This window comes from Giraffa tippelskirchi, chromosome 8, assembly GCF_054371585.1.
Source record: "Giraffa tippelskirchi isolate mGirTip1 chromosome 8, T2T-mGirTip1v1.2.pri, whole genome shotgun sequence".
NCBI lineage: Eukaryota > Metazoa > Chordata > Mammalia > Artiodactyla > Giraffidae > Giraffa > Giraffa tippelskirchi.
Genome location: NC_137282.1, coordinates 132,882,725 through 132,903,262, shown reverse-complemented (window position 1 = coordinate 132,903,262; position 20,538 = coordinate 132,882,725). Strand labels below are relative to the sequence as shown.

General features: G+C 43.3%; 1 protein-coding gene and 1 long non-coding RNA gene across 10 annotated transcripts in view; one reads left to right on the top strand and one right to left on the bottom strand.

The window, feature by feature from the left end:
* The first annotated feature begins 34 nt into the window (after window positions 1-34).
* Window positions 35-3,422, top strand: LOC145516895 (uncharacterized). The gene is made up of 3 exons (XR_014061847.1): window positions 35-84; window positions 2,010-2,074; window positions 3,028-3,422. It is a non-coding gene; the product is annotated as an uncharacterized LOC145516895 (long non-coding RNA).
* A 3,120-nt stretch (window positions 3,423-6,542) lies between these two features.
* BICRAL (BICRA like chromatin remodeling complex associated protein) overlaps window positions 6,543-20,538 on the bottom strand; it is a 103,956-nt gene continuing 89,960 nt past the window's right edge. For 7 of the 9 annotated variants that reach the window (XM_081518707.1, XM_081518708.1, XM_081518713.1 and 4 more), the window contains 7 exons: window positions 18,724-18,829; window positions 17,811-17,911; window positions 16,076-16,137; window positions 15,352-15,497; window positions 14,002-14,096; window positions 11,322-11,424; window positions 6,543-10,355 (listed from right to left, as the gene is read on the bottom strand). In XM_081518707.1, the coding sequence (XP_081374833.1) occupies window positions 9,568-10,355; window positions 11,322-11,424; window positions 14,002-14,096; window positions 15,352-15,497; window positions 16,076-16,137; window positions 17,811-17,911; window positions 18,724-18,829 (1,401 nt within the window). In that variant the 3' untranslated portion in view covers window positions 6,543-9,567. Of the gene's footprint in view, window positions 10,356-11,321; window positions 11,425-14,001; window positions 14,097-15,351; window positions 15,498-16,075; window positions 16,171-17,810; window positions 17,912-18,723; window positions 18,830-20,538 lie in introns of all 9 variants that reach the window. The other 2 variants (XM_081518705.1, XM_081518706.1) reach the window with 1 other exon arrangement.

Genomic DNA, 20,538 nt, shown 5'->3' with positions numbered 1-20,538 from the left:
GGCTTCCGCTCGTTGTGCTACGCGTCTGCGTGGCTGGGTGGGGAGACCTGGGACTACGGCTTTGGCGCTCTCGTGTGGGTAAAGGTGAATAAGAACCACTTAGGATGGTGGAAAAACACAGCTGTGATTCCGTCGGCCTGGCTCCGTCAGTGGATTCCTGAGCAAATTCTTTGACTGCCGTGTCCCTGAGTTTCTTGTACCCATAGATAGACATAATGGATCTTGCCTTATTACTAGCCTTATTACTAGCCTCAGGAGAGTTGTGTGAACTACTCCATCTAAAGCTCTTGGCACAAAGTCTGGCGCCAAGCGAACTTTCAGTTCAGTTCAGTTCAGTTCAATTGCTCAGTCGTGTCCGACTCTTTGCGACCCCATGAGCTGCAGCACGCCAGGCCTCCCTGTCCAACACCAACTCCCAGAGCCCACCCAAACCCATGTCCATCGAGTCGTGATGCCATCCAACCATCTCATCCTCTGTCGTCCCCTTCTCCTCCTGCCCTCAATCTTTCCCAGCATCAGGGTCTTTTCAAATGAGTCAGCTCTTTGCATCAGCTGGCCAAACTATTGGAGTTTCAGCTTCAACATCAGACCTTCCAATGAACACCCAGGACTGATCTCCTCTAGGATGGACTGGTTGGATCTCCTTGCAGTCCAAGGGAGTCTCAAGAGTCTTCTCCAACACCACAGTTCAAAAGCATCAATTCTTCGGCGCTCAGCTTTCTTTATAGTCCAACTCTCACATCCATACATGACTACTGGAAAAACCGTAACCTTAACTAGACGGACCTTTGTCAGCAAAGTAATGTCTCTGTTTTTTAATATGCTGTCTAGGTTGGTCATAACCTTCCTTCCAAGGAGTAAGCGTCTTTTAATTTCATGGCTGCACTCACCATGAACTTTAACACTATGTTAATTGTTACCCGTGCTGAACCGAAACTAGAAATTCCAATTTACTATCTCAGGACCTTCCCTCATACAGCTCTTACCGCCTGGAATATGCTTCCTTCTTTCCTGGTCTTCATAAAACAACGAAAACTCATGTCCTGTCTTTTCTGGAAACCTAATGAGCGGCGTGTCTCAAGGCATTAATGTGCATAGGAGTTACCTGAGGATGTTGTTAAAATGCATGTGTTTTATTCAGGAAGGGGCGGGGATCAATACTCGACATTTGAAACATGCTTCAAAGTGATACCAATGCTTCAGGTCTGAAAACTACACTTTGACAAGCAAGGTTCTTGAGTAGTCTCTATCTTGAATTCTATCAAGCAAGGTTCTTGAGTAGTCTCTGTCTTGAATTCTATCAGGAAGCTATTATATTTTTAACATCTCTTCCCCATGATACTAGGAGAGCAGAGATCATGCCGGCTTTGCTCATCACTGATCTAAGGGTCGTAAGCACAGGTTTTTCAGTCTCAGCACTATTGGCATTTGGGGCCAGAAAATTCTTTGACAGGACAGGGACAGCTGTCCTGTGCATTATAGGATGTCTAGCATCCTCAGTTGTGACAAAACAGAAAAAAAATGCTCCAGGCACTGCCACATGTCTAGCATAGTACATATATTTATTATATATATATATATATAAATATTTATTTATTTATTTATTTATCTTAAGGTCTAAAGCAATATCATTATTTGACCTTTAGTACTTACAGGTATGGGGGCTTCCCAGGTGGTGCTGGTGGTAAAGAACCCGCCTGCCAATGCAAGAGACATAAAAGACATGGGTTTGATCCCTGGGTTGGGAAGATCCCCTGAAGGAGGGCATGGCAACCCATTCCAGTATTCTTGCCTGGAGAATCCCTATGGACAGAGGAGCCTGGGGGGCTGAAGTCCATAGAGTTGTACAGAGCCGGACAGGACTGAAGCGACTTAGCAGGCATGCAGGCACACCCTTGCAGGCATATCCACAGATATTATCCTGTGTTGTTTGGCTTATTGTTTCCCAGACTAGATAGGGTTCTCTGAAGGCTGAGAACTTGTCACATATTTCTCTGAATCTTCTACAGCACCTCTCAAAACAATGGACACCTGCAGGGACTTATTACCCATCTAAGCTCAAAACATCATTTTGGTAAGTGCTATGTAACTATTAATAGTTCAACCATAAGGTGCCATGCACAGAGCTCAGTACCTGATGAATAAATGTCAAAGGACAACATGGTCTTCAGACTCAGACTGTGGTGTGAGGCTCATTTTCACTTGCTCTTTCAGCACCTCACCATGTGTCTTACTTTGTGGAAAGGCAAAAACAGAAAGGCCAGCCAGCAAACTATGAAACATCCATTACATAGTAAACAAGAAACAAAAATGTTTTTTAAGTTCCCGTCCACACATAAAAGATAGGTTCTGTGGTACTGAAGGTTCTTTCAGTGGTGTTAGTAATATATAACATCCCTGGCTGACACTTAGAGGCCAGGAGTCAGGAGAGGCTTTCCAGGGCCAGCAGATGGTGCTAGAAGAACACTTATTCTCAGTCCCAAAGCCATCGTTCCACCAGACTGACCCAGAGAAAAAGAGATGGAGTACTTCTCAAGCCCAAAATGTTCACTGACTACATGTTTATAGTGAACTGAGTATATGCCCTGAGCTCTGGGCAAGATAGATTTTTTTACTTGAAACAGGTGCCTGAATTGAGAATGGGGCATGGCCATTTACAGCCTCTAGAATCTGATTCTTTTTAGCCAGACCTCATAGGCCTCTGTTCTTTTTCCTTGACCATTTCAGTTGTCCATCATTAGGGAATGGTTAAAACAATTTATGAAAGACTATGCAATTATTGATATATGCAGTGAGGTAGGTCTTTATGTCCTGAAATCTCAGTGGTATTTTTTCTTTTTTGGCCTACTGACCTCCATCCCCTTTTCTCTTGTGGGCTGAGTGAGCTCTCCTTCATTGTGTACAGTCTTTAGAGGGTGGGGCGTCAAATCCAAACACATTTGACCTCGCAATACATCCACTGAACAGTCTCTGGAACATCTTTTCAACTCCCACCTCCCCATAAGACCCTAACCTTCTCTCCTCCAGGTTTTGAATCTTCAACAGAGTGACAGAGGAAGAAACAAAATTAGTCCAGGGCAAGACTTTTAAGGATTTTCACCTCCTAAGGCCTCCTGGAGTTTTCTTATTCCCGTCTTTCTCAAGTCTTCAAGTTCTTTTACTTGTTTTTGGAATTTGACCCCCAAACACTTTATTTAAGTTAATTTTTTGCTGATTAAGTTTAGAATTTCAATTTTTATTTATTTTTTGGCCATGCTGTTTGGTTTGAGATATCTTAGTTCTCTGACCAGGGATCAAACCCATGGCCCCTGCAATGGAAGCACAGGGTACAAACTACTGGATTAGCAGAAAATTCCCTCAAGTCTTCAAGCTCTTCCATCTTCCCTTTAATCTTTATCCTTCCTATAAAACTTCTTTATGCTGTTAACTGACCAGATTGGTTTCTGTTACTTAAAACCAAAGAATCGTAACTATGAAACTCCCAGACATTTGGCTACATTTGAAAAAATCAAGATACAGAATAGAGTAAGAAGGATGTACAGGAAAAACTGTGAGCTGCCCTGGTGGCTCAGACGGTGAAGAATCTGCCTGCAATGCAGGAGACCTGGGTTCAATACCTGAGTTGGGATGATCCCCTGGAGGACATGGCAACCTGCTCCAGTATTCTTGCCTGGAGAATCCCCATGGACAGAGGAGCCTGGTGGGCTACAATCCATGGGGTTGCAAAGAGTTGGACATGACTGAGCAACTAACACACACAGGAAAGTGCTGATGGAGGTTATTTTGGGGAAATGGGAGTAGGGCCTGGAATAGGAGAAAGACTTACGCTTTGTGGTGTGCCCTTTGTCACTTACATATTAGTTGAAGAAAGCACCCTCTCTGGGTAATTAGGTTCTTGTGATCTGCCTGTTTTAGAAACTACTTGACTATATGTTTGTCTGTTTTTTAGGACTCCTTGCAAGGGACTTCCCTGGCGGTCCAGTGGTTAAGACTCCAATGCAGGGGCACCGATTAGATCCCCAATGGGGGAACTAGGATCCATAATAAAAAATTCAGAGCCAACATTCTGTGGTTCTCTGAATTGGCTCTGGGATTCCTTTCCTAACATATATCTGCATTTTGGGATTATTTGGAATCCATGCCTTCTCAGTAAGGCAAAAGCATCACACTCCACACACCAAAAAGTGGGCCCAACTTGCAATTTCCCATCTGCCCCAAACTTCTTTCTTGGATTAGGACCCTCCTTGCAGTCGACTTTGTTTCAGGCTTTCCTGGTTGCCTCCTCAGAGAGTGCCATGGGGCCCCCAGGTGGCAGGTGGGAGAGAGCAACCAGGTGAGCCTGGAGTTGGGAAAGACAACGTGGACAAAAGCTTTAGGTCCTGATAAACAACGAGCAGAGGGAGCAAAAGTGAACAGGGAAAAGGAGAGAACTGGTGGAGGGCAGCAGCCTCCTGAGGGTCGAGGGTAGACACAGGAGAGCTGCGGGGATGGGCAGAGAGTATGCTGTAGGTAAGACCAAATGCAAAACAGAACCCCCCAGACCTCCTGGGAATTATTTTGGGGATAATGGAACTTGAGCTTTTCCTACCTTCCACATTCCTTTAAGACTTCACTTTACACCTTAAAAAGTGGAGGATCAGGACAAGTCTTCCCAGTTGATAGGCAAGGAAGCAAAGGATGAGCGTAACTTGCAAGAAGCTGTCTGATGACAGTTTAGGTGAAGTCATGGGGCCTGTTCCCAGATTCCGCTGCTAAAGACACTTTCCGTGCCCACCCGCTCCCACCATTGTACCGCTTTCCTTGACCTTCACACATGATTTGCTCCAGCACATGCCTACAAGGAATACAGATCAGGGACTCATGAAGGCCTTTTAACCTGCAGTAGTGTAGATAACATACAGGCTATTCACTTTAGCCTGTATGTATCCTTTAGAATCCACTTGATACTGCAAGGTGCTCCTACAGTTTGTGTGTCTGCTGAACCAGATTTCTCCATATAGTTAACACTATAAAATTCCTCTATCTTCATTCATGCAAAAAGTATCATATTATTTTTTCTCAAACGTACCTCAGGAAATTGCCCTAAGAACCATGGAAATAAGAGGGGCATGGGAATATAGACCGTGGCTCTCTGGAAAAATTTTAGCCCCAAGTTTCTTTTCTCTTGGAATGTAGCTATTTATGGACTTGTTTCCTCTCTAGACTGAGCTCCTTGAACACAGACATCACACCCGAGTGATCTGCAGACCCCCAGGGTTTAGCACATTGCCTGCAAACTGCTCAGAGAGTTTGATACTTAATGCCAGATGCCTGGGAGTCCTCCCTCTGTCTGTGAAGCAGAGCCAGAGCTCAGATCCAGTGCCACAGATATCCTGCCTGAGCGATGCTTCTGTGCCCCAAGATGGCGGAGTTTCTTTCCTTTCCCTTCCCTTTTCCCCCAGTAACTCCCTGGCTACTCTCCCCACATCAGGTAGTGCTAGGGCCCCTCTCCTGGGACAGGGCCTCTCGTACACAGGGCTCAGGGCTCTAACCATCCTAAGAGAAGGTTTTTCCTCTGTACGTACTCCCGCGCAACACACAGACTTCAATCCTAACCAAGTAGCCAGATGATCCTTCTCTTCATTCATGGGGCACACCCACTGCATATGGGCAGAGGAGGGGCAAGAGTGTCATGTTGGACACATATCTGTCCTTAGCAAGGGGAGAGCCTCGATCGCAGGACACCACTGCAGAAGACATTAAGGGATCCATCCACTGATGTCATTATTCTAACTTCTGTTAGATATAGGAGAATGAGTTCCTCTTTATATATTGATTACTGAAGAATCTTGATATCCCAACTGCTACCACCTAATGGTGGGGGTGGGGAAGCGAGCCATTAAACCATAAAATAAGGAGGCTAAGTATAAATTCTAGGCCCCAAAGAAAAAGGTAAGGAGTCTTAGACCCTTACTCCATGAAGTTTCCATCTGGTAGTTTTCCTGACCATTTTGGTAAAGTTACACTTGGGAGCGAGGACTAGAATTCAGAAGTGCCCCTGGGGCTGACTTTATAGATACAACAGGGGTTATTTCTCAATACAATTCGGTCAAATGTGTGAATCCAAAGAGAAACGTGTTCATTTTGGAACAAATCTCATGTCAAACGGTTCTTAATCTTTTTCATTTTTTACCTATCCCTTAGCCTTCTTGTCCCTGCAGAAACAAAAGAAATATAATGACTAAAGGAAATTTCTTGCAGATTGAGACCCATTTATCTAACCTTTAAATAACCTCGTTTTTCCTTCCTTAGTTAATGGCCCATGTGGCAGGAGTCCCGGGAGGGAGGCCTGACAAGTACATGACTAAACTTTCTCACTGACCAACTTTAATTGGCAACTGTTTGGAAAGGCTGATCAATTAAAATCCTACCCCTTCACTGGCAGAGCTAGTTTTGGGTAACAGGATTTAATAACAGAACGCCCGTTGGACACTTACTTACCCTTTTCTTCTGGGAAAAGCAGCCATTCTTCTTTGCAAAATCAAGACAATCACAGTTGCACATTTTCCCAAATCTTTGGCTGTATTGCAATGGTTGTTTCATTTTGTAATCTCCAACTAAACATTTCCTAACCATGGATTAACAATATAGTTACTGACTGGTTTCTTTTAACAGTATTTATCCAACATAACAAAATAAACTGCAATTTGTTATACTTTTTTTTACAAAACATTTTATAAATATTTTTACAAAATGTATACAAAGCAATTTCAAGTGAGACATACTATACAAATGAAGGTATTTAAGCAAATAAAGCCCACACCACACTGACAGTGAGTGACGCGTCCTCTTTAAGTCAAGTCAGTCTGTAAGGCCTCCCTAATCTAACAAAGTCTACTAAATTCTTCAGCGCTAAAATAGTTCTTTTTCGTAATTGCCAGTTTAAAATTTGCTTTATCTTTAGGCAGTACTTAAGGACACAGAAAATCAAATGCTTAATAACAAATTCACACTCTTTCACAACAACAACAGAAAAAAAAAAAATAAAGAAAAGAAAATGATTTTTGTTACTGAGTACAAGTAGCTCTAAAACTTAACTTTGACTAATGAACCTTAACAACTGAATGTTGGCCATCCGAGGCTGAGCTCTCACCCTCCACCAGAGGGGCCTCGACATGCGAGTTATGACCTAATCACAGGAATAAAATACATTTCGTAATCGTCATTTGTCATTATCTAGAATCTTTCCTCTGTTAAAAGTAAACTTACATACAAGGACACAAAAATTTACAAGTTTCATTTTGGTAAATTAGGCTCTCCGTTTTCTAGACAAGTGTAAAGTCTTTAAAAAACCTTTTAAGATGGTATATTGAAAAGCTGGGACTGGGGTAGCAGGGCAGGGTAGGGAAGAAGAGGTGATAAATGTACATGAATCTATCTTGTCTCTTAAGAATTCCACTGATTTGGTAATTAATGTAACTCAATAATAGCCTCCAAGAAGGCTTCCAGGTATAAATTTCCACAATGAGAAGAATTTGATCAGGAGGAACCACCTTTAAGTCTTGCTAGTTATTAGGGGAGCATGAGCCCTAAGAGAAGAGCCTGTGACATCATGGGGTTCAGAGCAGGGTGTTATCCCAGGGCTGCCCAAACAGAAAGTTCCAACTGGCAATACCAACTTATCTTTCTAATATGTTACAATATGGGAAAAAAGGGGAAATCTGCAACTTGGACATTGGCACAAATAAGGAAAACATGGCAACCGTGACATGGCCCAGATTTCCCGATTTCTATTGGCTCAGGGGTAGGAGTGGGGAGAAGGTATTTTGCTTTTGTGAAGACTGGCGGTCTCCCAGGATTTCTCTGTGTGTGTGTGTGTGGGGGCAGTAAGGGGCGGGGAGAGTCTAGGTCTTCTGTTGTGTTTTCTAGGAATCAGAAGCCCTCCTTTCCATTGCAGGCCAATCTGGAAAAGAAATGCCCAACATGATGACAGGGGGTCATCCTCATTTTGGGGAAGGCCAGAAGTAGGTCCTGGCAACGTGTTTGAGTGAAGACCAGTGGGAGTTCCTCTAAAGCCAGAGAGATGGACAGAAGAGATGAGAGCCTGTCCACATAAGTGGGAGGGTGACTGTCTACACTCTGTAGACAAAATAACCTGTACCTGAACAGCCCAGACACACGCATGTCAGTACACACGGAATGCCATGAGTAGCGTTCCCAATGCTAGGGGACACTGATGGTTGCAGTGACCTTGAGAATTAAAGTGACAACAGAAATGGGAGGACCTGGGGCAGGCATACAAGAAAGGAAAATGGGGAAAGCTCCCTGAAAAGAAATATAAATAAATAAAGCAATAAGTCACATCCATGAACATGAACATGGGCCAAACAAAAACCATGATGGGGCGTGTCCTTTGGCTCTCAAGTGGGCATCCAGGTCTCAGATCTTTCCTTTCAGTGGTGGGCTGGCTGGTTACCTTTGGTTTGTCTGTGTTTTGGTAATGATTGCTGTGGGAGGTGTGACTACTATTCTCAGACAACAAGAAGCAGAAACAAGGCCAAAGTCCCCTTAACATTTAAGCTGAAAAATTACAACACAGTTTTCAAATGAAAGTGCTTTTGACGCTTGGCTATTTGTTGTGGGAGGGGGTGCAAAGAGAGGTTGAATGAAACAAAACCCAGCAACCAACAAAAACATACATTGTATGTTGACTAGATCCAATTTTAGAATGCAAAACGCTTGTTTTTTTCTCAACAGTGAACATAATATATATGCTTTTACATATATACATATTATATTCCTCAAGGCTCGATCCTGGCCTCCCCTGTACACTGTGCCACTTAACTGGTTTCCATTTTTCCTTTATTTTGCCCGGTGAGATTATCTCGAGTCATGCTGTCGCAACTCAAAACAAAGTTTTCCCTAGATGAAATTCAATGTGGATACGCTGAAGAGGTGAGGTTTTGCTCAGGGAACATCAGAAAAGCACTTGAATGAACAGGAAGCCCTGCTTGGGCACTACAGGTGCTCAGGCCAGGGTCATGGGTCCCAGCAGAGCAGCCGGGACTAACTGCTCACAGACGGCCGAGGGGAGACCATGGGTCTCCTGGCCCATGACAACCCCAAGACCCACCCCCTCAAAGCCAAAATTTGGAGATACAGTGGAGATATTCTTTAAAAAGTATCTTCTAACAGTCCTGTTTGATTTTCTTTAATAAAGTCTGTTCTTGTCAAATGACTTATGATTGTCAGAATTTTACCTAGGGCCAAGTGTACTGTGATCTCACTGAATTACAGTGTTTGGGAAAAAAAATTAAAAAAAATGACGATAAGCACTTTTAAAACATTTGAAATGTATAGGGCCTATCAGACTGCTTTCTAATAAGGATCAGCTTTACTGAAGGACCTCCCTGTAACCACGACGAGTATTGCTCTTAAACAAAGAATGGGATTGAAATTAGAAAGAATAACCTGTGATGAAAGATCAAGCAGGCTGGAGACAGGAGACGTTTCCATTGCTTTTGCCAGGAAAGAATGTAACTTGTCCGGGGCGGGGTCTCGGGGCAGGTGCGGGGGAGGACTGCGCTATTAACACTCTAGGATACTATTTACAGCTGCTTCTAAAATAGAGTCAGTTTCTACGACGCCTTCACTGTGGTCCGGGATGAACTTTTCCAGGCAGTTTTCCTGCGAAGCCATTGGAGAAAAGTTGGGGAAATCTAACTCGACAGAGCCGCTAACCGTCGGGTCACTCTGGGATTGCCGCCCAGCCTTTTTGAGTTCCAAAATGTTCTTAAACGTCGTTTCTAAACTCTTAGTGAGCTGGAGATCGGGCTGGGGCTCGCCTGACCCTTTCATGATGTCTGTGTGTAAAACTTCATTCTTTGGAGAATTCCGCAGCGTCTTGTCCTGGAAGGAGCTATTACAGGTCATCTCCAGGTGAGAATCTACTAGGAGGCTTGAGAGTTTGCTGTCAGGACCGTGATCTGGTCTGGCCGAGTTTTTCCGGTGGCCTTCAGGGCCGGGGGAGCACTCGCTGCCTTTTGTGGAGTCTCTCCGGCTGGTTTTCTCTTCAGACGCACTCCGGTACTGAGCGGAGCCCACTTTGTCAAATTTCAGTGCTCTGCCGAGGCAGTCGGTTTTTTTAGAAATGTTTCCTTCTGCGGAGACCACGATGTGATTAGGCACTAGATGAAATTGGTCATGATTCGTTGGTTCTGCCAGGCCTGCTTTGGCTCGGTCTCTGCTCTGGGCCTTGGCCGTCAGATGCACAGAACTTGTTGTTTTACTGCCATGCTGGTCACTCCGGCTGAACTGCGTCTCATGGGCAGCTTTATCGAGTTTGAAGGAACAACAGAAATCAGCCTGAAAACCCTCTGCAATTGGGAACGAAAAGAATGTTAATGAAAGGAGACAGTGAGGACTAGACAGCAGCCCCTCAGTGGGTCAGGTGCAAACTGCCCCCTCCCCACCCTCTAAGTCAGTTGTTGACGTCCAGGAACGTGCAGAAGCACAGTTGGAGGGGTGTCCTATAAACGCAACCTGTCAATGAGATATGCAAGTGGGAACCAGAACGGGAAGAAAACTTGGAGGAATAAAAACATTTATAGGATGGTGAAAATATGGGTGAAAATCCATACTCCACAAATTATTATAATGTTATTGGATTTAAAAATTTCAGAGGCTAGAAAATAGTATGGAGAATACTTTTTTCTTTTTTTTTCTATTTTTTGGCCATACCATGTGGCATGCAGGATTTTAGTTTCCCAATCAGGGATAGGACCCATGCTGCCTCCATTGGCAGGCAGATTCTTAACCACTGGACCACCAGGGCAGTCCTGAGAATCCATTTCTAAAAGGCGGAATGTGGGTTGACTCTAGCATGATGCAAACGGCAGGAAGCTGATGGGGTGTTCAAAGAGTACCCCCAAGGAGCACTACAATCCATTAGCTTATGGGCAGGGACCGTGCCTCACTGACTCCCCCCAACAAGGCCTGGCACACAGTAAGACAACTCAATAATTGGCTGAGGTTTAGTTGCTTCTGGGAAGGCTTCTGACTTACTTTAGTTCTCAAAAACTAGAGAAAGATTGCGAAGTTTGAGTTTACAGGAGAGAAGAAGATTCAGTTAACCGAATGTAAAATTCTGGTTTGGATTTTGCAGAACATAGACCTTCTTAGAGGATTCATATCCTGCTCTCTACTCCGGATTTTTTCTCCCTGGAATCCAGGATCTACCTTCAGGTCTCATACCGCAAGGTCAGTTCAGACAGTCTCCCCAGAGCCACGGCCCCAGAACCCTGGCAGGAACTCTCCTCAGCTTTTACTCTGACATTTCTTACCGGGGTCTACGAGTGCCAGACGCTTGTCCCGGGACAGAGAAGCTCTTTCCTCCTGGTTGAATATTCTGTCGATCATCACCATCTCAGCGGAGGGGTTGATCCGCTAAAAATGAGAGAGTCTAGTCATTTCAGATGCCTTTTAACAACTGCGAACATCTTGCTGCATTTGGGGGACAGAGGAAGCAATCAGAGAAGAAAATGTGTTTATCAATGACGTATTTTTTTAAATTGTATTTTTTGGGAAAAGGTTATTTACAACATTGGTACAAACTTCAAAAGGTACTAAAAGGGGATGTGGAAAGTAAGCCTTCCATCTTTGCCTGCCCTGTGCAATGCCCTGCCCACCCACCCAGGGCCCTCTCTGGAGGTACCCTCTGCCAAGCAGTTTAACAAACTCTTCCAGAGATATTTTATGCACACGCACACATTTACATTATTCATTCTCTATTTTTTGCACACAAATGGCAAGCAACTATACGCACTATTCTCTGCTTATTTCCTCCTCTGCTTAATAATATGTTGGAAATCTTTTTGTTCAGATACTCTTTTACTTTATATTTTGCTATGCTATAATTGTGTTTTATTTTGGCCTTGCAGCACAGCTTGTGGGATCTTAGTCCCCTGAGCCAGGGCCATGGTAGTGAAAGTGCAGAGTCCTAACCACTGTACCGTCGGGGAATTCCCTATGATTGTGTTTTGCATTAAGGCTTTCCTTAGAATTATTTTTTGCTGTACAGAATCAAATCTTATTTATTCTTATTTAACATAAAAATTCATGGCAGACATAAGTTGTCCAAATAATTAGTCCATTTGTCCATATCTGTCCAAATGATCCTTTTCTTACGAATGACAGAGTTAGTCTCTTTGATATCTCAGTTTTATTGCAGAAATGATTGTCAAAGTAAGAACAACTGTTTCAGACTTTGGTGGCACAATTTAAAATAAATATATATAAGTTACAGGCATATCTCGTTTCATTGTGCTTTGCAGATATTGCATTTTTTTTAAAACAAATTGAAGGTTTGTGGCAGCCCTGCATTGAGAAAGTCTATTGGCACCATTTTCCCAACAATATTTGCTCATTTCATATCTCTGTGTCATGTTTTGGTAATTCTCCCAATATTTCAAACCCTCTGCCAGCAAAAAGATTACAATTCACTGAAGGCTCAGATGATGGTTAGCATTTTTAAGCAGTAAAGTATTTTTAAATTAAGATATACACATTTTTGTTCTGGACACAATGCTATTGCATACTTAATAGACTGTAGCATAGTGTAAACATAACTTTTATATGCATTGGGATACCAAAAAGTTCATGTGAATCCCTTTACTGTGATACTCACTTTATTGAGGTGGTCTGGAACTAAACCTTCAATATCTCTGAGGTATGCCTGTTAATATATATATATATATATACACACACATATATACACACACACACATATAAAGTAAACACAAACATACATACATATTTACATTATACTGTATACATATATAATGTAGTACACCTACTCTTCCAAGGTAAATTTTCAAAGCTGATTTCAAATTAAAAGCCAGTTGTGGACTCCCCTGGCGGAACAGTGGATAAGAATCTACCTGTCAATGCAGGGAACATGGGTTCGATTCATGGTCTGGGAAGATTCCCACATGCCTCGGGGAACTAAGCCCACACACCATTAACTGCTAAGCCTGTGCTCGAGAGGCCGGGAACCAGACCTACTGAAGCCCACGAACCCGAGACAAGAGAAGCCACTGCAGTGAGGAGTCTGCACACCACACCGAGAGCGTAGCCCCCGCTTGCTGCAACTAGAGAGAAGCCGGTACACAGCAACAAAGACCCAGCGCAACAACAAAAAAATCCACTTGTAAGAGACCAGTTTATTAGTCTATATGATTTTAGAATTGCTTCTAAAATCTCAGACAGATTTGGTCTTTCCATCATTTTCAGAGATATCTTACTCCTTTCTCTAATTTGCTGGTGCTTTAAAATCAATTTTAGTTTCTATTTGGAGGGCTGAAAATGCTCTGGAATTAGGGAGTGCTGATGGCTGCATAGTCTGTGAACATATTAAAATCCATCAGGTTGTACATTTTAAAATGAAGCATGATTTTTATGACATTAGTGACCTCTCAACTGAAAACAAGACAAAATTAATTTTAACGCCTGTCACCTCCTCATCTTTTCAGCTTTTATTCTGAACGACCTTCAGCAGAAGTGTTGCCAGTCCTCTCCTGCCGTTTCCAGCTGATGAGAGGCAGTGGAGAGCATCAGAGTATGGAGGGGGGTCTGGTGGTCCTGGTCTGTATCCCAGCTCTGCTAATTACAGAGCAAACGTACTGGCTGTACGGTGTCAGGCAAATTACGTAACCAAGCCCTAATTCCTCACTTGGAACCAGGAAAACAATGGCATGCATTCAGAGTGATCAATCATAGATAGCACAGCACTTGTATTTGGGTCAGCCAAAAAGTTCGTACGGAAAATGTACAGAAAACTCAAACTTTTTGGCCAACCCACAGCTTCTGTTAGTAGTAGGTACAGGCAAAGGTAAGCTTTTCTACAATTTCAAGTACAATTTTAAACTATGATGGGAAAATGTAATTCCTTGAAGTTTTTGTCTCTGAATTAGTAGCTGTGACCTGTGGAGTTTAAGAAACAAACTGTGCTCAGTGGAACTTTACCATGGCGTCCTCCAAGAGCAGGCACCTGTACTTGTTAAGCATAGCTTGGGTCCTTTTCAGGAGCTGAGTGGCAACTGTTTCAAATTCAATGTCAACTTTAAAAAGAGAGTGAGAGAAAAAAATAGTAAGAGAGTGCACATTAACCCTAGGTCCTTCATTCCTCCATTTTCTCTCTTAGTTTAGCTCTTCCTTGGTTAGAAATGATGCTTCTGCACGGCTTTCCCTTACTGTTCACTGGCATGTGCTCTCAGAAACTCATTTTAATACTAGCTTATTTTAACTCTGATTAGGAAACCAAAAACATAACTCCTTTAAGATCATCTATAAACGAAAACCACAAAACACAGAACAGCAGCAAATATCAATGAACAGAGAATCATCTACTAGTTCAGGTGACCTAAGCCTCCACTTCCTTCTAAAGCATGAAAATCTGAAACCACTGAGACAGTGAGGTCCTACTGTCTGGGCTGGGCAGACCAGGTTCCCGTAACCACACCAACTAGTCCATGGCATCTTGCAGGTCATGGTCTTGTGGCACTGTCCTTTGTCTCCAAAGGTCTCACAGTTTCCACTTCACTCTTCTCAGAACCTCCACATCCCTGTTTCATGCTGGATGAGGATGAAGAGCACCCTGGCCCTCCCAGGGAAGCTCACAGTGGGCTGATGGCTGCGCTCCCATTAGAGACCCTGGCTGGAGGGACAAGTCTGGGGGCAGCTGAGGGACTGATTCAAGCAGTGGAGGGGGCCTAATGGGGTCCAGGCTGGGAACAGTGGTGGGAAGGAGAGTAGGACTGGGCAGCATGGCTGGGAGAGGCAGCAGGGCCAGACATTGGAACAGGCTGAGCTCGAGGTGGGATAAGAGGACATTACCTCTAAACATTTTGCCAGTTTCTGGATGTGGAGCAGTGCCTTGGACTGCCTTTGGAACCTCAAAGCTTTTGGAGGACTACAGTATCTATCTAATTCATAAAGGTGATGCTAACAGCTCGGGGTATGTGTGCACTCAGCCTAAACGCTAGGACTGTGCCTGAATCACCGTGCAGAGCACCTAGCCCAGGGCTGTCCCACCCGCAGCCAGAGTCCAGACAGTGTTCTGTGTTCACCGCCCTCAAACATGCCCATAAGGTGTCCAGACATTTGGGTAACCCTTCACAGAATGCTGAGAAAAATAAGTCACAATTCTCAACATGGACTGGGAAACCAGGTATATTGGGTAGATGGCAGGTCTGTGATGAAAAAGAGGAATCCAGCAACCATCTGGGGGTGACGTGGTTCTGGTTCTCCTGTGGGGCGTGTCCCCAGCAGGTGGTCTGGTGTTGAGGTGGCGCCCTGGGGCTCCAGCCTGCTCACCTTTCTTCAGGTCCTCCTCCGTGGGCATGGAGCCCTGGCACACGTGGTAGGAGAGCAGTCTCTGCACCACGTCACTGAGCGACCGGAACTGACTTTTGTCAGGTGTCACCGCATGGGCTTGGTCCCTCTGTAACTGCTGGAGAATGCTGTGAGAGAGAAATTGCCGATGGCTGTGTTGAGTCATGTCAAGAAATCTAATCACAATGGTTATTCGCATGCAAAGACAATGAGACACCCAGGGATGTTATCAACTATAGTATAGTTTTATACTTTGTACATCATGGTGGGTTTAGTTTAGTCTGACCCTGAGTTTAGTCTCAAACTATGACCCTGGCCTCTAAAGCACCATGTTCCCACCAACCATTCAAGTGTGGGTGCTCACACAGACCCTGGCAATGCCTCACCACTGGCCAGCTAAGCTTATGGTTAACATTTCTGTTCTGAACATAAAGATTTATCAAACCACGCTTCTCAGAGACCCTGAGGCCAGTCAAAGGGTATGTGGTTGCTAAGAAGACAAAAAACTATTCTTAAGAACAAAAGGGTAAGCAGTAGGTTCAAACTACATTTGATATATATATGGGTGCTAACAAACTATAGGGAAGACTTCCAAAGTGTACTTTAAAAAATATATAGTATCATGACCCGACTGCTGTTGTCTATTTGTTGAAGGTTAGGAACCTAGAAAAACATTCAAAATGGGTCATTTCCGAAGAGGACTCACAAAGCTCCTTTAGTCAGCTGTTTGGCAGCAGGCCTCTTCTGTCCTCCCTGATGACCATCCACCTGAGGACAAAACACACCTCTTCTTAGTCCCTTCTGTAGAAAACATAAGCAGAACACAGTTCCACATAAAGGTCACTGTGGCTGCAGTCTTTTCAACTCTCTATCAAGAGCACACTCTAAGAATGCAGAATTTGCCATGTTGGAAAAAGAAACAAGGAAGTGCCATAGACCCAGGCAGCAACGCTGCACTGTGTCAAGATTATAGAAAGCTGTGCTACCAGCTCCTTGAAGGGATTCACTTGTACCTTAAAGCCTGAAGTCCCAGCTCCCTCTACAAATGCTCCATTATATTTTTATTTTTTCCTTTGGCCACCTCCTGACATGTGGAACTTCCCTGACCAGGGATTGAACTCATGCCCCACTGCAGTAGAAACAGAATCTTAACCACTGGCCAACCAGGGAAGCCCTTAAATGCTTATTATTATTATTTTAATTTGGCTGCACCAGTTCTTAGTTGCAGCATGTGAAATCTAGTTCCTTGACCAGGGATTGATCCCGGGACCCCTGCATTGGAAGCACAGAGTCTTAGCCACTGGATGACCAGAGAAGTTCTTTCATTATATTTTTGAAAAAATAGTATTTTAAGTGCCAACTTCATAAATAGCTGAAAATTCAGTAGTCTTTAACTCGTCTTCTCAGTGGTAAATAAGGGAGCAAACACATCTGAGCTCTTGTTACATCCAGTCCAGGTGTGTGATCTAGCAGGGTATTTCTTAGATCATAGTAAGGAACAAATACTCCTTATGTCAGAACCTGAGAACTGAGCCAGATCCTTCACTGAGTATTCCAGGCAGGCCCAGAAGATCACAAATTTCATTAACTGGTATTTCATTAACTGGCTATTAACTGGTAAAACCGATGGAAAAGAAACTAAGGCTTGAGAAAATGAAGACAAAAAATTTGTTTCTTCCTTTTTAGACCAGTAGATGAGTTAAAAGACCATAGGGTCTGACTACTTCATACATTCCAACAGGGGAAAAAAAAATCTCTAGTATAACTAAGAGGAACAGATCCACTTTTGCTAAGATAATGGTCATTATCATTCAACAGTAAACTACATTTTTTGAGTGCCTATGATGTGCTGGCTGCTGGTATATTATTATTTTTTGTATTCAGAATCATTTTTATTTTTAAAAGATAAATTTTTACAGTTTTATTTTATTTAATAAGTACTTAATAGTTCCACATGAATATATTTTCCAAGAAAAATCAGAATGGAATTTTTCAACTAAAATGTAATTCAAAGGCTATAAATTATTCTTTCTTTAAACAAATGTATTAATGTATTACTATAATTTATTTTGGGACACATTCTATTTACTTTTGCTCTTGAGGATTAATTTTTTCTTTTTAATTAAACTTTCTGTTTTGGAGTATAGCTGATAATAATGTTGTGATAGTTTCAGGTGGACAACTGCTGGTATATTATTGATTCATGAGGAAATCGTAGCACTGAAAGTATGTAAGGAGTAGATGCATTCATCCTAGAAACATTGACATTACAAGACCTGGCCCTTGGGGAAGGTCTTCAATGAGCACTTTTGTGGGTACACAGGGCATCGGGGCTGACTATGCAGACGATGCCAGAGAGCCTCTAACAAGCAGAAGGGGATGTGACATTTTCTTTCAATCACACTGAACATTAAGAAGAAGCCAGGCAAACTGTCTTCTACCTGCACTGTTGGCTGGCCAGGAGGTGATCCAACGACTTTTTCCTGTTGAGGCTGTGTGGTTCCTAAGGACGCTGGTATAACTTTGCTTCCAGAATCCTGCCCTATTAGAATGAACACACGAGACAACATTCAACAGAAACAGTAAATCAGGCCCAGCAGGTAATCCCTAGAGTCCAATGTACACACATTACTGAACTTGCTGAAACAGATTTATCATGGATGTTGGCTATGAGAAAGGAAAGCAGGAAGTACATTTATCTACCAAAGTGCAAAAAGCAGAGGTAAGGGTTATGAAAGATTATTTAGGTAATACTTAGAAATAAACACATATATAAATGGTAATAAATAAAAGCTGTCAATGCTAGTTTCAAATCATCTAAGGTCTACAGAATAGGCCTCAAGCCAGTGATCTGTCAGTACCACCAAACCTCCAAATACTCACAACTTACGGAAAGGGAGGCCCAAACAGGGGACTGGCTACGAGTGTTCATAGTGTCCTCTTTTCTAGTACTTATTGAGCAGTGCGGGTGTTCAAAGCTTTAGAAGAAATGGGAGACATGACCCATGATACTTTCTGTCTCAGAGGGGTGAATTCTCAATATGCCTATACAAAGCAACATGAGGAGAGCTGCAAAGTTGCATGTGCCATATAATACTATTTTCAAAATACTAGGTTTCACTGTTTCTAAGCAGCACATTTTTTGAATATAATTTAATAGAAGTGTTTTAATTTCTCATTTTTTATATAAAATGATGGCACAGATGCAACACGGTATATAACTTGGGTGGAAGGGATACAGAAAGCAGGTAGGATCAGAGCAGAGGTGAGGCAGAGAGGAAGAGATGCAGGATGACAGATGTGCCCTGGGAAGATGGGCACAGACTGAGGAGAGCTCACAGGGGGGCTCCTGACCTGGCAGTGCGGTGCTCAAGAGGCCTGGCATGGGTGCTGGCCTCAGGCCATCTGTGGTCTTGGAAGCAGAAATGGGGGAAGTCTGATTCAAGCTTTTTTTCTGAGCCTGTGAAAAACATGGCCAAGATGGAAAAATTAAATCCATGATAAAAGCTTTAAAAGATCACTTAAAATGCCAACCAAGCCAGTTAATGAGTCTCCTGCATCACCTTCAGGTTAGATTATAAAACAGTTTTCCCTGTCACATTGGGAGAACTGCAAAGAGTACCCTCTAAAGTCTCCAGGCACGCTGACTCTTCTTGACACCATTCAAGGATGCAGAATTCATTGACACCAGCTGCTTTTTGCTCCTGGAACTCCTGTGTTCATGGGGCTCAGATGCAAAGCTGAGCCTAGAACTCAAGTTTCTACCCCCCAACAGTTTCTAGCTTCAGGAACTCTTTATCACACCTGCAAGGATTATGACCTTGACTATTCGGGGTCTGCAGGAATGCTGAGCACCCGGTCAGGGCCTAAGTGCCAACCCCAAATCTACTGTCAACACTCGCTGTTTGCTGTGTAGATGATCTGAAGGACCTCTCACCCCTGCTGTCTGGGAGGTCTTTGGTTCATGAAATGACAGCCTCAGGTGGCAGGTAACTGGGAAATGTAAATTCAACTGAATATTAGTCTGAGCAAAATATCACTAGAAAAATTAATCTGATGTTTAAACTGTTATGTGCTTTTCTATAAATAAGGAAGATGAACTGGGTGATGTTTAAAGGCTAACAAGTTCTTTCTAGCTCTAAAAAATCTGTTCTCTCTATAATGCATTTAAAGTTTGAAACAGTTTCTGGGCTTCCCTGTTGGTTCAGCAGTAGAGAATCTGCCTGCAATGCAGGAGACACAAGTTCAATCCCTGGGATGGGAAGATCCCCTGGAGGAGGGCATGGCAACCCTCTCCAGTATTCTTGCCTGGAGAACCCCATGGACAGAGGAGCCTGGCGGGCTAGAGTCCACAGGTTCGCAAAGAGTTGGACACGACTAAAGCGACTGAGCACACACGCATGCACAATAAAGGGTGCGTTTCTAAACCACACCCAATTTTTAATCCTTTATGTCATTACTATTTCACAGGGCAGTAAGTTTTCAGTTTTTCCTTCAGTTTTATATTTTGTACACCAGCAGATGATTTAGTGTAACCATCTCCATGGGTGATGACCTGTGACTTTGGCCTAAGAAAAAGTTTCCCACCAACCATTCACGTGTGGCTGCTCACACAGAACTGGGTAATGCCTGGTCACTAGCCAACTAATCCAATTAGCTAGGTATGTTAATATTTCTGTTCTAAACAGTGAATTATGCTGAACAATGATCTATTTGGCTCTTTTTTCTAATACAAAAATGAAGGGGGATTTGGTCATCCAAGAGAGTCTCTCATCCAAGAGAGACTGGAAGAGGTCGTTACAAAGATGGAAATGGTCACCTTGTTCATCTTTCCATTCACAGGGAAGCTTGGGCCTGCATCTCTTAAGTCTACAGGCAATATTCATGCGTTCTTAGTGAGATACCACAGGGGAGAACCTCCCAGTCCTCACAGAGTCTCCCCTGGAACGTAACTCCCACTCCCCTACTGCAGAGAAGCCTCAAGGAGGGTATCCATGTTGTAGGGAGGCCTGCGGCTTTCCTCACAAGTATTTCCAACAGACAAACACTAAGAGCCACCTTGACCTAGTGGTTAGGACTCTGGACTTTCACTGCTGTGGCCCAGGTTCATCCCCTGGTTGGGGAAGTGAGTTCCTACAAGCTGCAAGGTGTGGTCAAAAAAAAAAAAAG